At 32.7% G+C, this 21,453-nt stretch overlaps 1 protein-coding gene across 1 annotated transcript; it reads right to left on the bottom strand.

Annotated features, from left to right (window-relative positions):
- Positions 1-948: 948 nt before the first annotated feature.
- Positions 949-18,321, bottom strand: LOC137926712 (uncharacterized). The gene is made up of 16 exons (XM_068770390.1): positions 18,222-18,321; positions 16,959-17,117; positions 15,506-15,689; positions 14,596-14,745; positions 14,059-14,174; positions 13,016-13,190; positions 11,442-11,570; positions 10,741-10,886; positions 10,031-10,259; positions 8,817-9,091; positions 8,094-8,275; positions 7,819-8,010; positions 5,904-6,063; positions 5,249-5,373; positions 4,678-4,847; positions 949-1,150 (listed from the first exon to the last, which is right to left on the bottom strand). The coding sequence occupies exons 1-16, from the start codon at positions 18,310-18,312 to the stop codon at positions 949-951; spliced, it is 2,685 nt and encodes an 894-aa protein (XP_068626491.1). The 5' UTR covers positions 18,313-18,321.
- Between the last annotated feature and the right edge of the window lie 3,132 nt (positions 18,322-21,453).

Raw genomic sequence — 21,453 nt, 5'->3', positions numbered from 1 at the left:
TAGTTGGGGAACAAAAGTAAGACGAAACCACGAACTTTAAATCTCTTATATGTATAAGTAATGTTTAGAACTTTCTACTGCTTAGAAGACTTGTAATCTTTAAACTTTGTAAATAGTTTTAGATATGACTGTTCATATGATGTTCAAAAACCTTTAGTTTTACTAACGAATTATATTCACCGTGATTTCATAATCTAATCTATGTGCTTATTATACTTCTACAGCTTTCTTTTATGTTATTTGGGGATTAGGTAAAGACACAAATAAGTAGTACATATTTTTTTCATCTGTTTTATTCCCGTATAACAAATTTAATGGATTACTTATCATATTAGTATCCTATTTGCCTAAATTTATTACCATTGAATTTTCCTATTATTTCATATTTACACCTACTAATCTAATTTGTCTATAGATAGATATTACCTTATATTGTGTTTATTGGTTATAAAAATAATTGTTACCTATCAGTATACATGACACATTTTTAACTAATCAAAATTTATAATATTTTAACGTAATAATAGTTAAACTAAAAACTTGTTACATTTATTTGTAAAGTTTTAATTGTGGTTATTCTATGAAACATTTCTTAAATGATTAAATACAATATTGTGAATTATCTCCTAACCTTTCTATATCAGGAACACAGCAAGTACACGATTTTTATTAATTGCATCATTCTTTTAACTAAGGGATTAACTACACATATAGTATTTATAACAATGAAACATTAATATTAGAGACAATATTTAATTGACAAAATCTCATTACACATACAGTGTGACTTTAAGAACTTAATGCTCCATGAATACCATGTTCCAATTTAAAAATATTTAACAAGTAATTCCTATTTAAAGCTCTAAACATTTCATTAAACTGAAAAAATATTTCTAAATAAATACCACTGAACGTTTCCTAATTAAAATAATGTGTCATTATAATAATTTAAAACAACGAATGACAGGTTAATCTTATTAATGGTAATAATAATATAGAAGAATAGTGTGACAATAAATTTTGAAGACGGGCAGCGTTGGCGGCAGCTGCAGGCGCCGGCGTCGGTGGGCCGAGCCGTGTGTTGGCACGAACAACTTGTGACCTCCATCGAATCATGTACAAAGGCTGCTGCCTTGACAACGCGACTAACCTAATTACGTAAGGAAAAAGGAATTAGCAAGTATATAACATTTAACTAACGGATACATGGGATAATGCTTAATAATGAAATCGATATAACTTTTGTGTAACAAAAGAGAGCTGCTCTTAGAGAAAAACTTCGTAAAAAATATATTACGAAGATACATAGTCTCATCTTTTACAATCTACTTTAAACGCATATGATTATCAATAAATAGAAGAAAAATATCGACGTACACAACGCTAGCACTGGAATAATAAGCTTACTATATCTTTTTTCAGACTTCAGAAAATTAGTAACTCCTTTTGAACATTAGTGTGTGTATTATTATCATATAATAAATTTATTAAACGATGTCTTATAAAAAAACCTATCATATTATGTTAATAAAGTTTGAGGATAACTCTATTACTGTATTAAAGATAATGTAAAAGTGAGCACAAAAACAGGTCTGAGTTTTTTGTGGGTTCTTCTAAGATCCATCCGCGTTTGAAATCGTCGTAGTTTTAAGTTGAATGATGCCATTATAGAGGAGCAGAACATCATCATCTTGACATACAATCACTGTAATTTATTTTCTCTTTTCAAAGTTATGCAATTACGGACATAATACCTCATGGCATTATTTATTTATCTACCAAAAATACATTTTTTTTTAATTCTGAGATGAATGATGTCGATTAAGTTATCATAGTCATAGACCCTGGCTCAGCTAAGCTGATGTTTTTCACACATCGTCAGGTACATACGACAACAAATTCTCTTAATAGAAAACGTTAAATGTTATACTAAATAAAATCATATTTTCTGTGAAACGATCATCGCCTTTTAAAACCATGCTGGTTGATTTTTGAGTCCATAATTTATTTTGAAGAAAAAAATGGTTTACATTTTCTAGTTCTTTCCGGATTTTTAAAACCACCGTTTTGTATTAAAATATAAGCTAAATCAAAGTCAATATGATGTGTCAAAAATTTAGAACATCAAACTTTTTCCATAAATTAATAAGACCCAATACAATTGAAAAAAAAAACGACATATGTATATAGTGATAAAGGAAATATTAAAGAAATTCTTTTTATTTTAATTCTTCACACAGTGTCTCAATAAATAATACTATAAGAAATATTTCAGAAGTAAAAAGGCATCTACGTTAGGGATGTATTAAGAAATCATAAGTGATGCGTAAATAATTCAGCAAACGGGCTTCCCAAACGCCGTGTATACAGTTCGGAAGAGTTAAAAGGGAAATAAATAATAGCTACGTTTCTGACGTCGGTTACAAGAAATTACAATTTACATCGAAATAACGTTTATAAACAAATTAAAATATATCGAAAAACCCGAGCAGATAGACAAATGTAAACAGGTGATATTTGTAACAACGGACATAAATTGTTTTAAATTTTTTGCTTTTTATCTCATTAATGAACTTTCTACTATCCGCTATTAAATATACTAAGATAAGACATTTCGACGCTCGAATTTTGCAGTAATTCTAACATTTAAACATACAGCTTCAGTTGGCTACGAGAAATGCTTACATTAGCTTAAATAGCGGTTTCTGCTCTAAAATATACTCGAAACGTTCGTCATTTCTCCAGAAAATAAGACCAACCACTTCCGCCGCAATTTACCTATTAAATAGATTGGTTATTTAGCTACTTTTTATATTTACTTGGATTTAGTATTTAGTTGCACACTTTAAGCTGAATGTAGTTAATTTTGAAAATATATGAATATTTTTGTGTTTTTGTTTTCAATCATCGAAAAATGTTTTGAGATGGCAAATCACATAAGGTAAATAAGACTCTGCGCTTCCCTTCGGACCTCGCTTTGGATACTTTGGGTCTAAGGGCCCACAAAAGGCAACCTCAGCTTGGCCTGTCGCGGCCTATGGAGCGCTCCGCAGCATAGAGATGGACGCGGTTTTGATCTAGGTCTTCACGGGGCATGGGGATCTCCCTGAGTACCTTAATAGGCTTAAGCTCAAGTAGGATTCCTCGTGCTTCTGTGAACCGGGCGTGGGTCAAACCGTGATCCACCTGGTAGCCGAAAGCCCCGCATTTGGAAGGTTTCGATTCGAAACCGAATGCTGGTTAGGGAAAAGGATAGAGAAGGCCGCATTTGCCTCCATTTTGACGGAAAAAGAAGGAGGATGGATGAATGGAATAGAATGGAAGAGAAAGGCGGATAAAATTGTGGAGTGAAAGAACGGAAAGACAGATAATGTGATGTATGAAAGAAGAGTATGGAAATAAAAACTGGAATGTGAAAAAATTATAAACTAAAATAAAATCCCTGCTCCCATATAAATAGGAGTGGAACGAGAGATCCCCAATAGGGGGGTCTAAAAACACAAAAAAAAACCTCAGCATGGCCTATCGCACGGAAAGCGTTTAGCATTCCGATTGAAGATAATTTTTGTTGAAGATAATTTTTGTTGTTCCTTTGTATTGGATTTACTATTCAAGGTGGATAAACTAACAGAGTTCGCAATAACTTTTATGCCTAATTTATTGTTTTATAAAACCAATTAATTTTTATGAAAGTATTGCATTTAAGTTGAAAAGTAAAGTTAAAAACTTACTAATTTCTGATCGAAGGTTAATAGAGATATATTTAGGAAATAGTTAAGAAATCACTGTATTAAAGAACCGAATTATATAATTATGATTATCAATATTAGATGAAAATATCAAAATTTTTTGAATGAAAAGCAATTGTCATCAAAATTCAAGCAATGATCATTCAACCACACACGAGATTATAAATATTTATCAATTCTTTGCGGCTTCCATACAGATCGTAATGTATTCTATCCAATTAATAATTTATGAATCAATATTATCAAAGAGGGGAGAAACTTTGTTATTTAAATTGAAGAGGAAATTATTAAAAATTATCAATGCCCTTCGGATTCTATTTATTTAGGCACACAATTTAGTCCACACATTCGACAAATAGCAATTGTTAGATTCATAAAAAGATTAAATTCTTTCATAAAGCAAAATGTTGTTTTGTTTGAAAATATTTAGTCACAAATGTACGTCGTTATTAAAAAAATTGTAGAGAGAAATATATTATAATTGCCACGCTTATCAAACTGGTTGGCGATCGCAGTGTGGGTTTATGGTACACAGAAGACGCCGCAGCTCATTCTCTGAAAAGTTATTCGTCAACAGAAGCAATCTTATATAATTAATGCACATAGTGTTAATTACATAAGATTGTTCTGCGGGAATCGAACCGGCGAATTAATGTCGTAAATCCTTTACCACTAGACTACCATTGCTCATGCTATGCTATTAATTTGTGAATATATATCATATTCCAACTCTCATTATCACTAGGAATGTTTCTACACTTTTGAACACTTAAAAAGAGCTTACAAAATGCAAATAACAAAGTTGAAAAGATTATATTGTTGTGAATGCATTGCTGAAACTGATTAATATCATGCAAGTCGCTTTTTTAATGTCATCTATAACAGATGGTGGTAAAATATGTTAATAAATAACAACTGTCATAATTACCTTATAACGACAGTATTGAGACGCCATGGCAATGTGTAAGTGTGATTTTTATGACGTGCACAAAACGTATATAGCAGTTCTCCGGCCGTGGCAGCTAGCCCTTCAGAAGTCTGTGCTCCAATGCCTGTCCATTCGTGAAGGGTTATGTTCCAGGACCCACAGGATTTATCCTAACAATAGTATATATTTTAATCAAAAGTTTAATCTCTTATAAGAATTTTTGATAAAAAATAAACTTTGTTACACAATTTTATTACTTTCGTTATTATATAATGTATTACAACGGGAATTGGCGTGAATATATATGTTCTGATATTTGTACCTCCTATAATTGAGGTATATTTTTTATTGACATCGTAATTCCTTGTTATGTTATTATTATTGGTATGATACTTTTTCTCTTCAAGAGATAACTTGAAGTATTTGTTTGAAATGTCCTCCAACCATGTAATATCGAATGAAAAACATCGCTAAACTACATTTTATAACGAGAGATACATGTGTAATATAACACCAAAACTTATTGTAGAACTCATTTTACGTCAATGTTTCATAACATTTCATTACTGACCTGTTCTGATGAAATGTCAATAAAGAGCTGCCTTTCAACATTAGAATCAAGTACCCAAGTACACTGCTGATAAAAAAACTCATTTAATGTTCCTGTGACGGACACGTTTCTCGATGATATTTCACCTGTGAAAGAAAATAAAAATAAAAAACATATAAAAATTCAATAAATATAGTATTAGATAGTAATAAATATAGATAGTAATAAATTCAGAACGTAATTAAATAAAACGTAAAGGTAAGCATAGATCGATGCTATACGCGATACCATAATGGTGACTTTAAGGTTGTTCAAGGTTTTTTCCAATTCAATATTGCATGTAAAACTGGGTCGTAGCGTGACATTTTCCCGGGCGCTGCTCTTATATTAACGAAATATAACCAATCTGTTCAAAGGTGTTTATATTTAAACACCTTGATTACAATCTGATCTTTTTAAGTAAAAGATATTAATGCAATGGGCGTAGATTTATATTTTCAATCTAAATGTTTTACATCCTCTAACGTGTTTAAAAAAAAGAATCAAAATTTTTGGAACAGTGAAATATTGTAAATATCATGACAAATGGCTTTAACAGTTATGTTATTTTATTTTATATGTAGTGTATGGGAAAATTTTATTATTCGCGATCAAGCTTTTACGATTGAAATCTTACCGGAATGAGTAGTAAAGGTTCGTTGTCCACACATGGCGTCGTCATTAAAACTATAAGCGGCAGCGTAATCAAATCCTCGGCTGGCGTAAGTGTAGTGAGCTACCGAATATTCCAATCTAAGACTTGTCCAGCTTCGTACTACAACCGGCAGCCAAGCGGCCTATGACAAGCGATAACATAATTATTTATTCCAATTTGATTGATTTAAATTCTTATACTTGAAACACGTGACGCAGTCCTTATATCTATTTTTCATACTATAAAGTGTGATATACAGGTTTTAGGTAACAAAATTTTGAGTATTATTGTGTTTGGCACCGGGGACTTTAGATGAGATAATGCTGTAATAATTTTATCAGGTAATCCAACCAGAAATAAATTCGTAAATAATCATCATTATTTCAGCCGTAGAAAGTTCACTGCTGGTCATAGGCCTCCCCTAGATTTCCAATAAGACAGATTGGAAGCAGCATACATCCAGCATCTTTTGACGACCATAACAAGGTCGTGTCCGTCATCTGCCTTTGGGGGTGAACGTCCTTCGCTGTGCTTACGGATCTGTGGTCTCTACTTAAAAATCTTAAGGCCTCAGCAGACTTCAACTTGGTAAGCCGTTGAGCAAGTATGTCTATCACTTTAGTACGTTTACAACTGAGTACTCAATGTCCTTATTCCTGATTTAGTTTTTTGATTTTGTAGAGAAATTACGAATTTTCCTTGGCTTGTTGAGCGACTATTTACTTGTCAATGTGGCGCAAAGTGAGAGACCACGTACCAAACGATTGATAGATATAGGATATTTAATTGTAATATATTTACAATCTCATACGGCTTCAAGTAAAGAATAAAAAAAATCATAAAAATATTCTATGCAATTAATTATTAAACTTCTATTGGTAATAAAACTTAATGCTCTAATTTCATTTTGAATAAAATGTTGTAATTAGGGATGCTATATCACTCAATAGTAAAGCGAGGGCAAATAAAATTTGTCCCTGTAGCTTCACTCACCACGCACACGGTTGATTACTGTTAAGTAATTGAATTTTCACGGACGGAACTTTGACCTGTAGCACGAACAATTTGCTTTAGAGTCCGACCGCTAATAATCGAACCGGAAGTACGTCGTCCTAACTGTAATGCTTAATGACCCTAGTGATTTTAACTAGTAACCCTTATTCCTATAAGAAAATTGTGTATAACATACATGTAAGTATAGCTAGAGTATGTATTTTTCATTATTTTCCTTTAAATTAACTTCAGCATGACCTAATGTACCAATATTTTGAAACTAGAGAAAATTTTAAAATGTTGTATTTATAACTAAGTTTACTTATCTAATAAGTTACAAAAATTCTAAAATTAGAGAGGTGGAGATTTATTTCATTTTAAGTTATTATTATTCATGAATTTTAAAAATTAGAACAATTAACCAAAGTGTCCGTAGTAATTAGTAACTATCATGTAGTTTATAAAAAAATTAATGCTTTTTTATATCCCTTATGTGAATTAAAAGTAAATGTCTTTTATTAAAATTTATGTTTAAACCTTCATATGCAGTTACTTATTTATAAAAATAAGTGGATATATGGACACAGTCATTTTAATTTTTCGTTACATTGTTAATTTTTTTTATTAACATTAATAAATCGTCAATTTCGCTTTTAAATTACGGACTTCGGCGTCAATATCTGCGGCATGGTTCTAATCTAATGCAGATATTAGCGAAAATTGTATTGTATCATATTGTATAGTATCATAATGTAAAGCACTGTATCGTAGTTTGTTGTATCGTATCTTATTAAAACTTATTGTGTCGTATAATGTCGTATTGTATCGTATAGTATTTAATTGTAAAAAATCAATACTAATAAATAACTATACATAAAACGTAAAATTTTACGTGTTTAATGACCTGAAAGTCTCCGCAAAGACAGGATAAGTGTGTTCCGTCGCTGGCTACTAGAGCTATGTGGTCGTGGTAGTGCAAAGGCGTCGCAGCTCGACATTCGCATCCGGCATCACCGCAGGCTGTATTACATCCCATAGAACCCGGCGGTGCTGTACCGGGTGGTTCGGCACTCCACATACGATCAAGTCGTTGAATCTAGTAATTCAGATAAAATATTGAATAATAAATTAAGCAAGAAATAATTTATGGCATTACTGTGCATTATTGGGCACACTTACCTCAATAGTTACACTCTGATTAACAGCTGGCATAAAAAGATGAGTACATAATAATCTCTCTTCAATGTTCCAATAGATGTGATGGTGAGACGGTGCCGACACACCGCCGTGACGAAGCGCTGCCAGTCCGTAGTGAGTGGTCGCACACGTGGCGTCAGGCGCTAACGTGCCTTCATGCTGTTCTAATGACCGTTAAAATAAATTGTTATAAACTGACACAAATTTTCAAATTGATGATAGTTCTCGCTATGTACTCGGAAGTATAGTCGTATTTAAATGTTAAAGTTCAAATAATTTTTATGCATACTAACCGAAGTTTTTGTTAGATTCATTATACAATATATAACTTATATTGTATTAATATAATTATATGTTCAAATAAATAAATAGGATAAAATATATTTCATTTATAATTTTATTATTTAAAAGCTATGTATTGAACAATGGTAGCTGACTTGCGATCGTAGGTCGCAGGTTCGATTCCTGGGATGCAACCTTATGAAAATCGCACTTTGTGAATTAATTACAAAGGATTTCCACTTGTCACAAACAAGTTTCCGGAGGAGGCGCAGCAGCGTTTTCTCCGTAACATAATACCACGTCGCCAACACGCCTGCCTAGCGTGGCGATTATGGTCTATCCCCCATAGATATATTTGGGGAAGGCCTATGCCTTACAATAGGCATCTATGGGCCGAAACGATGATATGAAAATAACACTAACCATCATGAAATGCGAAGGCACCATCAACAAACTCTTCTTCGTCTACGCTTTGAGTTGAGGCGCGGCGAACTAATAAAGTTACGTTGGCTCCTTTAGATGTCACGGCTTGGCGGACAAGGAACCTTCCGGCCGGGTCCCTGGCCTCTCTTATGTACGGGCCACACACTCTTAAAAGAGCACGATCGCCTCTTTCTGATCTATTGCCTCGTTCACCTCTTCCGAGAAACTCATGAAATCCTTCCAAAATCTCAATATGAGATCGGCAACTTTGTAACCTTCATGAAAAGAAAAATTGTATTAATAAGTATCTAACCAGAGCAGTAATAATGTTGTGAAATAATATTTTTACGCAAATTAACTGCTTGTTTTCAATTTAATACAAAATTTATAACTCTTATTTTTACTGTAGCTTTCGTTATTAAAAGTTTTAAAAACGTTATAAGCGACAGCTGTAATAATCGGACTTTCATCGTTAGTGTGAAATTTATTTTTTAAATGTGGCTTCGCGTGATGTATTTTTTAATGGTTTTTAAAAGAACAAAGAGCGGAAGCTCCAAGTTTATCACTAGTGCAAAATGGCGGCGACGTTCTTTTGTTACATTGTTTCTAAAAAAGGTTTAATGTTTCTATTTACATATATTTATATTCCTATAAAGTTAAAGAAAAATTGTTGCGATTGAATCTTTAAAAAGACAATTAATTCAAAATATCTAACATACTTAATTGTGAAAACTAAAATAAGGTTCGAAATATAATTCTACGTTCCATAAGATTAACAAATTTTTGGAAGACGTCTATTTTCGTCTGATAAAAATCGCATTAATAATTCTAAGACAATCAACTGTACAGGGTAATTGGTTACATGTGTAAAAGCTTGAAAGGGTTGAACGTATAGCTTTTTTTGCTATCAATTACTATATGATACATTATTTCCAAATTTACAAAATCTGTGGTTTTAGAAATAATAATTAAATGTAAGAGTAGATCAGTTTAACAAAAATATTACGTAAGAATAAACGTTTTCAAAATTTAGATTACTCTATATTAAAATTAATTATTGTATACTATCTGTCTGTTGGTTTATCGCATTTCAATAGTTTCAACTATGTACAGGTTGATTGTAAATAAGTGCAAAAATTATAAGACCTTTGCTTCTACGCCTGTTACGAATAATCCTGTACATCATTATGTTTATAAAAATTACATAATAGTACCTTAAATTATAATTAAACAGTGACACTTGAATAACATCCGTGGGTGCGCCAAGCAAATGTATCGTGCATTGTGTACGCCAGGGAGTGGACCGGGTGTCGAAGTGCCCGGATCGAACCCCACCCGCTCCATAGCCACGCACGCTCGCTCCACAACCCACGCGGCCATTGACTTTGTTAGGTGATATTTCATTTGTGATTACTGTGTTGTCCATTGGCGCCGTTTTGTCAGCTTATAGCAAAAAAACAACAAATAAATCATAATGCAAAGTTATGTTTATGGAGAAAGCGGCTATGGATTCATGATTTATTAAGCTCCATGCTTACATAGTAGGCCTCTTTTGTAAAAGGCAGTCGAGGAAATTACTTCTGCACACATTTCTATCGCTTAGTTAGATATAAAGGGTTAACTTCTTAAATTACTGATAAAAAACGTACTGTATTAAACTCAGTAAGTCAAAGATTTTTAATAAAGATATGCTGGAAAAATTGCAGTATCATGAAGAGATTTTCACTAACTAACGAGTGAATATCTAGGTTTTCCTCGTAGTTTTATTCGAACATAACAATAACAAAATCAAAATTTTCGCTTAAAAATCTGACAATATCTAAAGCGGTTTCAATTATAATCAATTTCAAATAATGATAGTTAAAAGAGATTAGATTATTAAACAAAATCTTAAACTTTATATTTAGAATTAAAAATAACGTACCGTGGTGAGAAAGGTGTGTTAGCGCTGCAAGTGGTGGTGACGCCGCAACAACTGTAGGTGGCAGTTCGCTACCGTCAGGCCTTTCTATGAACTCTAATTTTGCTAAAAATCCATTGTAATTATATGGCGGTATCAACGGTCCTGAGCTAAATATAAGAAAAATATAAGTTTCACAACCAGCCATTAACATATTTAAAATAAATTTGTGTTCGCTTTTGAAATTACCAAAATATATATATATATATATATATATATATATATATATATATATATGTTATGCTTTGATGAATTTATACATATTTTATTGAAGGGAGAAAGGATTTAAATTAAAAAAAAACATCGACAAACTGTCCTCCAAGGTCTTCGGTAATATTATAAGCGACAGAGAAGTTTTTTTTAAAAAACACGCCTCCAAGTCTTCTCATATATTGCGCTTTAATTCAGCAAATGTTTTCGGAGATACAATAGATTCTGTCCTTGTTTATAATATTAAAAGCAACAAATCTGAACTTTGTAGTGGCTCTTGGATATGAGTTTATGGGAATATTCATAATACAGATCGTATCGTCCATGTTAGTATTAGGTATGTGGCAAGAGGCTTTGGATTTGTTCTCATTGTGTGATTAAAAAAAAAAAAGAAATTTATTATGGCTCATCGTGTTTAATAGAATAGAAAAATATACGTATTTAAATATGTTTACTTGAATTCCAAGAGTAGGTTAGGCCCTGGATATTCTAATGTTGCGCTTTTTTCCGAGCAAATTGATGCCAACAAGGGCGCGGACGGGGAGCTGCCCGCTCGTACCGTTAAATAGTCCGTGGTACAATGCCTGTAAAGCAAACTATTATTAACATAAAAGTGAAATCACATTTTATTTCGTTGGGATTTGCTTATTATGTTAATTAAGAATGTCGTGAAGTTAACATACACCATTGCAAGTTGACTCTATTTGGTTGAATACTATAATTAACAATACTGAGGCGAATCCATTGTACAAACCGCACACGCAAATATACACACGCGCTCACACACACGCACACACACATATATATATATATATATATATATATATATATATATATATATATATATTCTACAATATAAAGTACTATTTAATTGTAATGTTAGTAGTAAGTACTCAACAACGACTCGTAATCCACGCACGCAATCAAATCGTTATATACAACCTTTGCGTCCTATAATATACCTTTAACTTGTCACATGATTTACTTTAATTTTGGACGATTTTCTTTGAAGAAAATGAAGCATATATAATTGTCATGTTGAATATTTACTGTAAACTACAAATATTCTTATAATAACATTATTGAATGACATTTGTATGACATTAGGTATTTTATGAAGTAAATAAAACCATTTAACATTATACTTACTTATATCTAAATTTAGCACATACTCTCTCATAGGTAAACATGGTTTGTAGATATTTAACAATAGAACACAAATTGTAAGGCCGGACGCAAAAACGTGACGGAATTATTAATATAACAGTGGGTCTATCTTAACAATGTTATGGGATAACCTCATTTTAAGGATATATAGCTGATGTATTTTAAATAAGAATATTGTATGTAACAAAAAAGTGTTGTTACGTAGTTTCTGTTTTATTTTTATTACTGTCATATAAAGCTTTAGAAGTCTATGGGGTAGAATTAACATAAGCACTGAATCGTAGAAAGGCCACACTGCTATAGAACGATAAAAGTAAGAATAGCAATGGCTAAGGGGAAGCTCATTCAATAGAGGATAGAGGAAATCAGTTCTTTGTGAGTGGTAATAAAGTACGCTATTACATTCACCGGATAACTTGTTAACATAATCTAAATTCTTTCACGGAAGTTCGTTCTGAGTTATTTGTTGTTAATTTCGTAAAAATATATTGTATGAAATAAGATATTTAAAAAAACTTATAACAAAGAGTTCAAATAAAAGAGAAAAGTTTTTTTAAAAAAATGTTCCACGTATTGAGAAAGAATGGCTATACGGTAAATTTTCAATAACGTCCGATGGAACGGATCCACAAGGGTGGAAACGAGATAGGGTTCTTTTATTCCTCTAAACCAATTATTCAGCGTCCAAAAACTCAACCTGTAACAATCATTCGGTTTTTTATGAATTAATATTTTAAGAACAATATTCCTGAATACTACATCAAAGCCGAAATATATAACCAGTATCTTTTGGAGCTTTAGTCAAAAGACATGAAAAATAATTAACAATGCATGAACTTTTTTGTATATTTGAGATACTTACTCGTTTGGTAACAGAATAGATGTAAATATTATTTTTACACGCGTATGTACAGAGTTGGTAGCAAAGAGGTATCGACACCGCCGATGTGGCGGGTAAAGACCAGGATAGCCGGGACTGGCTAACACGCAAGTACCTGAACCCCGACATGATATGTCTTGATACAGCCAGTCGCAATCTGTCAAAGAAATTCTAATTAAAATGTACCCACAAGTTTTATACCATGTATAATATAAAAATATTGATAAAAATGTTAAACAAAAACTTAGTAGCCACGTTCGATACTAAGTACAACCCCACGATTGATGCTTTAGTATCCTGACATATATTGGAAAAACACGTTGATGTCACTTAAGTCATGTCGAGTTACGCTCAATTAGCTTCGTACTTTATCTACGAAAATATTTTCCAATCTGTCGGTCACAGTCCCCAGAGGCGTAAAGAAGCCCTAATCGGAAATTCACTGATCATAGAAAAAACCCAAGATTACGTACTACAGCCCAATAAAAATATAATTTCAGTGTGATGAATTAGGTTGTTCATTTTTTAAATTTGTAATAAATTGATGTTGGCTTATAAATTTTATTAGTCAACTAATTTATATTTAAAGAATTTAGCCCTTTATAATTATTATAGGTACCAAAATATACAAAATTATAAGCATTGTATTTTTAAAAGACAATTTTTATATGTCTATGGCAAAAGAAGGTCGCCAGAGTTTTCTCCCAGTAAAAGGATCACTGTCAGAAAACGCTGAATGCGATCCGCTTTCACCCGGTATTATAAGAAAATAAACGAAGGGGGCAGAAGTCCATCGGTGGGTGTCCTAGGGCTGAAATTAATGGGTAAGACAGGGCTCACTTATTTAGAAAGATTGAGAAACACTAACTTACGCTACCCTTAAGACTAAACACAATAATGCTCGTTATTATAAGCAAAATGCGTAAATTTCCGTTTTCCATATATGATTATTAAAATCTACCTATTTGTTTCAAAGTATTTTTATTCAGCTTTATCATAACAGGTTACTCAAAATGTCGTATTACCAGTATGTGGTATTCTGGATCCACCACGCGGATGAAATCCAACTCCTTGTGTATTACTTAATGAAGTAAAACTGAAGAATGCCAGAAATTGTGATCTTACTGTTTTCTCAGTTATTCTGTAAAGATGAGATTGATGTAAAAAGAGCTTATGATACTAAAATCCTTTTATTATATTGTAAAGAAGGCATACCAACTGAGAGTTACAAATAGGTAAAATTTGCTCATTTCTTAATTTATTACCCATGTGTTAGGTACAAATTATTTCTATAAAGAGTCAAAGTAATTTAAGCCTCATATAGAGACACCTTTATACAATGTTTTAAGCTTTGTTAAATCAATTGGATGCTGTTAAGTAAGAATGAAAATGAGGTATTGAGATAATTTAAAATTATAATATAAACGTTGCATCAATTGTGACACCAATATCGAAAACAGAGAAAAAGACAAAATTATATTAATTGGTATTATTAACATTAGTAAATCGCACATGACAAAATGATTAAATCAAGAACGATATGAATATGAATCAGTAACTACCTAAAATCAAGTGTCGAAGCTCCGTGATCAGCAAATAGCACAACGGGAGGTGTGTATCTTTCGTTTTCCCCGCAAAGGCGTGTTTCCGCTGCTCCGTCTACATTGCGGACAGCACTTGCTCCACTTAGTTGCAGCCACCCACCAGTGCAACTATGTTACGAAAATTTCAAAAGGATTATTTTACAAATTACCCTTAAAATCACCGTAATACTCTTTATTACATGGTTTTAGATTTACATTTTAAAATACCTTTGTCTTCAAAACTATAATGTTACTTTAACTGTAGCCTTTAAATTCATTATATATTCTTTCCATATTATTAATAAAAACTTATACGTTTTTATTTGGTTAGTGAAAGAAGACCTTGCCATTAGTTAACTTTATCTTTAATTTCCATTCTTATTTTTGTGTGCGTTTTTAACACTCACCAGGTTACGATTAAAAATTTAAGAATCGCATACACGCTTTTTTTAAGAGGCATGACCTCGTATTCCATGTGCCCAGTGAGCATTGACGAATTTATTCATCTATTATTAAAAGTGTCCACTGAGGCTCATTTGCAGTAATCACTTGTGTAGTTTATGAAAAAATGTAAGAAAAGGTTATTCTGATTCTAGATCAGATTGAGCTCGACTATAATGGCTTCTTATTAAAGCTACGAGGATTTCTAATGCGCCTTAATCTGAGAAGAGCCTAAGATGAACCCAGACTAGCTTTTTCAAAATAGATTTTTCATATCTTTGATTCTGAATGTTACGTATCGTGATCGAAATGATGAAACGAATCATTCGTTTGTGGGCTTGTTAAGGCTGATCATTTTAACTTGTATCAGCAGAGTCCTTAATTACTAACCTATTACGACTCGGGTTATTTCAAATATTTAAATAAAATGTGATAAAAATATTTTTACCTAGATCCGTTAAAGCGTCCAACGGAAACGAGTCGGTATAGTTGTATTTCAACTCGTTGCCCCGCGTCTGGTTGCAAGAAGTACGAGCATGCTCCTGGTCCCTCGATCGATGGCGACTTGATCTGGCCAAATGTCTTGCCCGACTTGTTTTTGAGGACGCGCGAATCGATTGTAATGTTGCACACTAAAATAAAATCAATCACTTATGTTCTATCGAAAAATGCAAGTTGCAATAACAAGATCGTATTCATAAAACCCAAAGGATTAACCAAGTTTTAGATTTAGAAATCTCTTATTAAATTTATATGTGTGTGTGTGTGTGTGTGTGTGTGTGTGTGTTTGTGAGTGTGTGTATATGTTTATATATAGTTATATCTCTACAATATCCTCTACTATATATAATATAAGATTCAAAATATACTAGTTACAATTACACTCTCTAATATCATACCCGCGCTTATGTGTACTTTGAAAATACGATTATTCCTATTTTATATCATCTTGTCTTACTTCATATGGATGGACTGGTCTGAGGAACAATACTTAATTCCCGCAGATATGACATTAGCTAGACCGGATTTGTTGATATTGTTAAGAACATTAACATGAGTCATGTTAATAGAACTTACAGTTCACTATTAAACAAATATACCCCAAAACCACATAACTTAAGTAAACAAATATTAAGACATAGTAAATCTCTTCATATCTAGAAATAGAAAAATATCACTGGTACGTTTTTTCGCGAATTCGTATTGAAATCCAAAAATTTTTCCCATCTAATGTTGAGAGGATATGTAATCTTATTGACGTCAAGTTGAGTCTAACAACTAATCGGATAATATACGTCTCAGACCTGAAAAGAATAAGCCAAAAAGTACTCAGTGGAACTGTCAAAAATTATGTATACAATTTTTTGTAGGAATACCCTGGAGGTGTGCTATCTTCTATGACGTCATTAACTGTTTAGTAATGCTTAGCGCACGAAAGTTATTGTAAACATTTTTTAATGTCGCAATACGAGCTTTGAACGTTTTCTGGGGTAGTATTGTAAAAGCACACACAATCGCCTAAAGAAAAATTTACTGGCATAGTACAGTATTAGGTCTATACAGTTTGTTTTTGCTTCTGATATTTACAATTCTTTCTGGTTTTTTTTATTACATGACTACTTTCTGGAAAAATTAGTAAAATTTTTGGAGACATACAAGAATCGTTGTAATTTGAATAATATCATTACATGCGGAATCATCATCAACATTTCAGCCCCAGGACATCCACTGGTAAACACAGGCCTCTCCCATAAATTTTCAATAGGACCGGTAGGAAGCGACGTGCATCCAGCGTCTTCCAAAGACTGTAACAACATCATCCGTGGTTTCAACTCCAGAATCCAAGGCCCCAGAGGTCATAACGTACATATTGACTATTAATAATATGTGTATAAACTAACTGTTGGAGCAGTATTGTTCAAGACCGCACTGCGCGCATCGACCAGGAGCTACGTTGCCACATGGGCACGCGCCGTCCCTCACGCAGCACGCGCAGTCTTCACCGCCGTCTCCCGGACAGGCGCACCCCGATGACGACTGTGTCCATAGATCTACTTGACCTAAGAAACATATTCATCATCATCATTCCAGCCGTAAGGCATCCACTGCTGGGTATGTCTATGCATGTTGGCTTCCCCCACAGATTTCCAATAGAGCCGGTGGGAAATGGTCTGCATCCAACCTCTTTCGATGACCTTAACAAGTTCATATAGTCGGTCCACCTTGTATGTGAACGTCCTATACTGCGTATGCCATACAAACACATTACACTTAATGCTTGTTTTATGTTTGAACACCATTAAATTTGGACATTTATTTTAATCAAGATGGATTTGTATCTTCAGTAACATAAGATCTTGCTGTGAATGAAATCACAGAGAGTATATAAAATAGTTTAAAGTCGTTTCAGTTACTGGGAGATTGGTGAGAAGCCATTTTCATTGAAATATTTTGGACCTTACCTCCTAATTGCGATTCTGTCAAAATATATTAAACACATGAAAATTACAAGCGGCTGTAAATAAAATATGGGCATGTAATAGTTTTCATCTATAATTTTCTTCCATATTTAATTAAACAATTTAGATCACAAAATATTCTATTTTTATTAAAAAATCATCGTCAATCTTCACGGATGTGTTCGATTAATAAATTTGTTATGACCCGTATAGTTTCCAAATTGCATGTTCTGTGGACTCTTTTAACTTTACTATAATTTTATAATCTCATGATTAGCAAAGCGTTCTCAACGTTCTCAAAGTATTGAAGCCCAGTCTTTTAAAGGGAAAATTCCCTTCCGGCCCTGCTATAGCCCAGGTCAGTTCGCAATAAAATGGCCTTCTCATTATCTCAATAATGTTACTTACAAAAGAGCTCTTAAAACGAAAGATAGTTATGCTCAAGTACACCTGTTTGAGTGCAAACATCGGGTCCAGCTTTGTAGGAAGTGATATTTAATTATTAAAAATTTTTAAAAAAATAAACGTATTTCAAGGTGATCGCTTTATTTATTTGGTTTAATGTGATTATACTAATTTATTTTCCTATTTATTTATTAAATTTTTTGCTAATTTATTATCGGTCATATGTGATTGTAAGTCTATTTCATTAAAAAGGTAACAGACATGGTGTTCACTTTAAATTGAACTGATTACTTTACTCACTGCTTGCATCCAAAAAGATCGGTGTCCAGGCTATCTGCGATGAGACAGCTGTACATACAGCCACGAGCAGTATTGCCAGGGCTTGCTGCATGGTGCGTGCATGCAGTCACCGCGCCTTAGGGCCCGCCGGCCAGTCACGTCGCCTTCGCATTGGCAACCACACACCTCTTCACAGTTCTTATTATGTCTTACGTTAAATCAAAATCCATATACAATGGAAAATACGTTCTTTTGCACATGATTTTATGATAAACTATTAGTTTTTATAACTTATAAATTTAGTTTAATCGGCAGAAATATCGGTTACTTATTCCTCCATCTTCATTGATTATGTTGGACAGCTTTAATTCCTTAATCTGAAACAAAATAAAAAATCGGTAATGATTTGTTAATACACAAGCAAGGTCTGACGGTCGTTTCTATATGTTTATTCTGTCTAACAATCATGTAACGAGCACATTTATGATTTTTAATTTATACATAATTATTATGTTGAATTTTTTACACATCTACATAGAACTTTTTAATATAATTTTTTATTAAATTAAAATATCTCTCATCATCTTATCAGTCGATAGACTCCTAATTTAATAACACCTGACGCATAGGCCTCCCAAAAGATTGCCACGAAGACGATCTTGGGTTGCCCTCACCCAGCGAGTTTTCGTGACTTTTCGCTAAACTGTGCTTAATTGTGCCGTCGATACCGGTCAGTGGTAGCCACTAGAGAACCTTTAGCTGCCCACAGCCACTTCCTAGAAATTCTGCGAGATGTGTCTGTCATCTTGGTCCTTTTGCGTATCTCACCATAGTATTCTGGATGAACAATCCATAACTCAAAAATGGAAATTGATGCAACCATTAATGAGATATTAAAGTACAAATAATGTGTTTTGAAGAAATTATTTTATTACGCATTAAATTATAAAAAGAGACGATAGATAACAATTTTCAGGAGGCCTCTGCTATTATGAATGTCAAGAAAATTCTAATGATTATTGTAACGTAGTAATGGATAGTAACTAAAATTTCACCAGTATAGACTACGAGTTTAATATTGTTGTTAACTTAAAACAAAAAATCATACTTTCAAGAGGGTCTCCCAAAGTAAAACATGACAGCAAATTAATTGAAGAAATTATTAAATACAAGTTACGTAAATAGTAGCTAATCTATGTTGTTATATAATAACATCTGATAGCTTAGACAAATGTTTACTGGTTAATATTTCCAAGTAAGATTTAGCTATCCTTCTTTTTCTCTTCTTTCAGGTGATAGACATCCACTGCAAGGTCTAACTACTAAAATCGCCACGATGGCCGGTTTTACTTTCCTTTCTATAAAGTAATTAGTTAATGTACGGATCTTACATATTAAATCAATCTATTATCGCTATCGCTTAATTTGAAAAAATCAATACGAGTTTGTTACCTTGGCTATGGATGTGTAATACTTTGCCAATGATTGAGTCTCAAAGCCCCTTCACTTGGTACAAGAAAATTGTTGGCGAGGTTATTTTCCGATTGACCTGGTCTGTTCGCAACATTCTTTTTCCTTTTCATCTTACTACTATTGTTGTAATCTACGTTCACTCAACAAATTATTGAAAAATTCGTATATTTATTTTCGCAACGCACTTTAAATATTTTTGTATGAGCTGCCTCGTTTAGAATTCAAATTGTGATAAAATAAAACGTATTCAAATTTATTAACTAATTTAATGCTTTAAGTATAACCATACTAAATTACTGTCAACAATAAGTTTTCTGTATTCCAAATTTCAAGACTTTAGAAATTATAATTCCCATAATGTGATTATATTTCATCGTACTAATACGCTGTGGTACACAATGAATTCTATTTCATACGGATACGATTCTTTTTTGTTTTGATTGACGTCAAATGTTTGACATTGTGAAAGGGATAACAATGGATTTAATTTTATTTTGGTTGGTTTGGCAAAAACAAAGTATTGTTGCTTAATACTTTCACCGCAATTTTTATATTTGTTACTACATAAGAACCTTCGAAAGAAATATGTTATCGATTCTTACGCTTACCAATACATTTGTTGGTTTGTTTTTGTTTGTTTAGGCAGATATAAATAAGACGAGAAACTTCATTTTTTACGAACTAGAACGAAATTTAGTATAAGTATTACTTAAAAAAAAGCAGTGGTAGCCCAGCGGTAGAGTACTGATACTGCCGATCGTAGTTTGCGGGTTCGATATCAGGCAGAGTCTTATGTACAATTCACACTTTGTGTATTGATAATATGGGATTTAGCCTCTTCACAAACAAATTTGACAACCTCCAGAGGATGGGAAGCTTCCTTCTCCGCGTACCATAATATCACACTGCAATCGCTAACTAGTCAGGTTAGCGATTGCCAAGTGAGGCGATTGTGGTAGTAAATAGTATTTTGGGGTTACCCAAATAGATTTTTATGGGAGAGGCCCTGCTTCTTTGTGGTTTTCTATGGACTGAAATGACGACGAGGACGATTACTCAAATAAATTACTTTTTATTTTACGCTTAATTTCTTGTATTGCTAGGACAGTAAATAAGCTTATGAACCTAATGGTGATAATCTGCTACTTTCCGAAAGTTACGTTTAGGTTCTTTGTCAGATAACCTTAAAGTTTAAGGTTATTTGACAAAGAATGATGTAAGTATTGTATTAGTACGAAGAATATAAAAATACGCTTTATAATTAGATCAAATTAATTTTATATTTTATACAATTTTATTATCTGTAACCTTCCTTGTTAATGTCATTGGAATGGATACCATCTGCTTCCGACTCTAAAAAGAAATCTATGGATGAGGCTTATGTCCAGCCGAGTACGTCCAATGGTTGTTATGATGATAATCATGACCTGCCAATGCCATCAAGAGTCAAACTTTACAGTATCATTAATGTTTTTGTAATCTCTCAGCTTTTACCTTAACAAGTAGATCAATTCGCAATGTAAAATTTCTTTATGTTCAAATGTTTAATTATTATATTATGGTTGCCTCATTAAATCATAACACAATATAGCTATTGCTAAACTGTTTGCGATCGGAAAGATTAGTATCAGTGAAATATAATTAATACCAGATTTATTTCTGACGAGGTAGGTGGGAATAACCTTTAGTTTAAATAATTTTAGTTGCCGTAAAGAATGTCGTTGGAAGCTGGATACGGACTGCTTTCAACCGGTCCTTTTGAAAATCTATGATAGAGTCC

Source organism: Battus philenor, unplaced genomic scaffold (assembly GCF_028537555.1).
Source record: "Battus philenor isolate CCGP_79_NKW_IND1 unplaced genomic scaffold, ilBatPhil1.0.hap1 SCAF_3, whole genome shotgun sequence".
NCBI lineage: Eukaryota > Metazoa > Arthropoda > Insecta > Lepidoptera > Papilionidae > Battus > Battus philenor.
Note: the sequence above shows the minus strand (reverse complement) of the source record. Positions and strands in the feature narration are given on the sequence as shown.

Excerpts from the sequence above, each read along its gene's own strand:
- LOC137926712 (XM_068770390.1), bottom strand. The coding sequence starts at position 18,312 with ATGCAGCAAGCCCTGGCAATACTGCTCGTGGCTGTATGTACAGCTGTC. Across the intron at positions 14,175-14,595 it reads GCTTCGACACTTGATTTTAG|AATAACTGAGAAAACAGTAA; the intron begins GTAGTTACTGAT and ends TCATCTTTACAG. Across the intron at positions 6,064-7,818 it reads GTCTTTGCGGAGACTTTCAG|GCCGCTTGGCTGCCGGTTGT; the intron begins GTCATTAAACAC and ends CGCTTGTCATAG.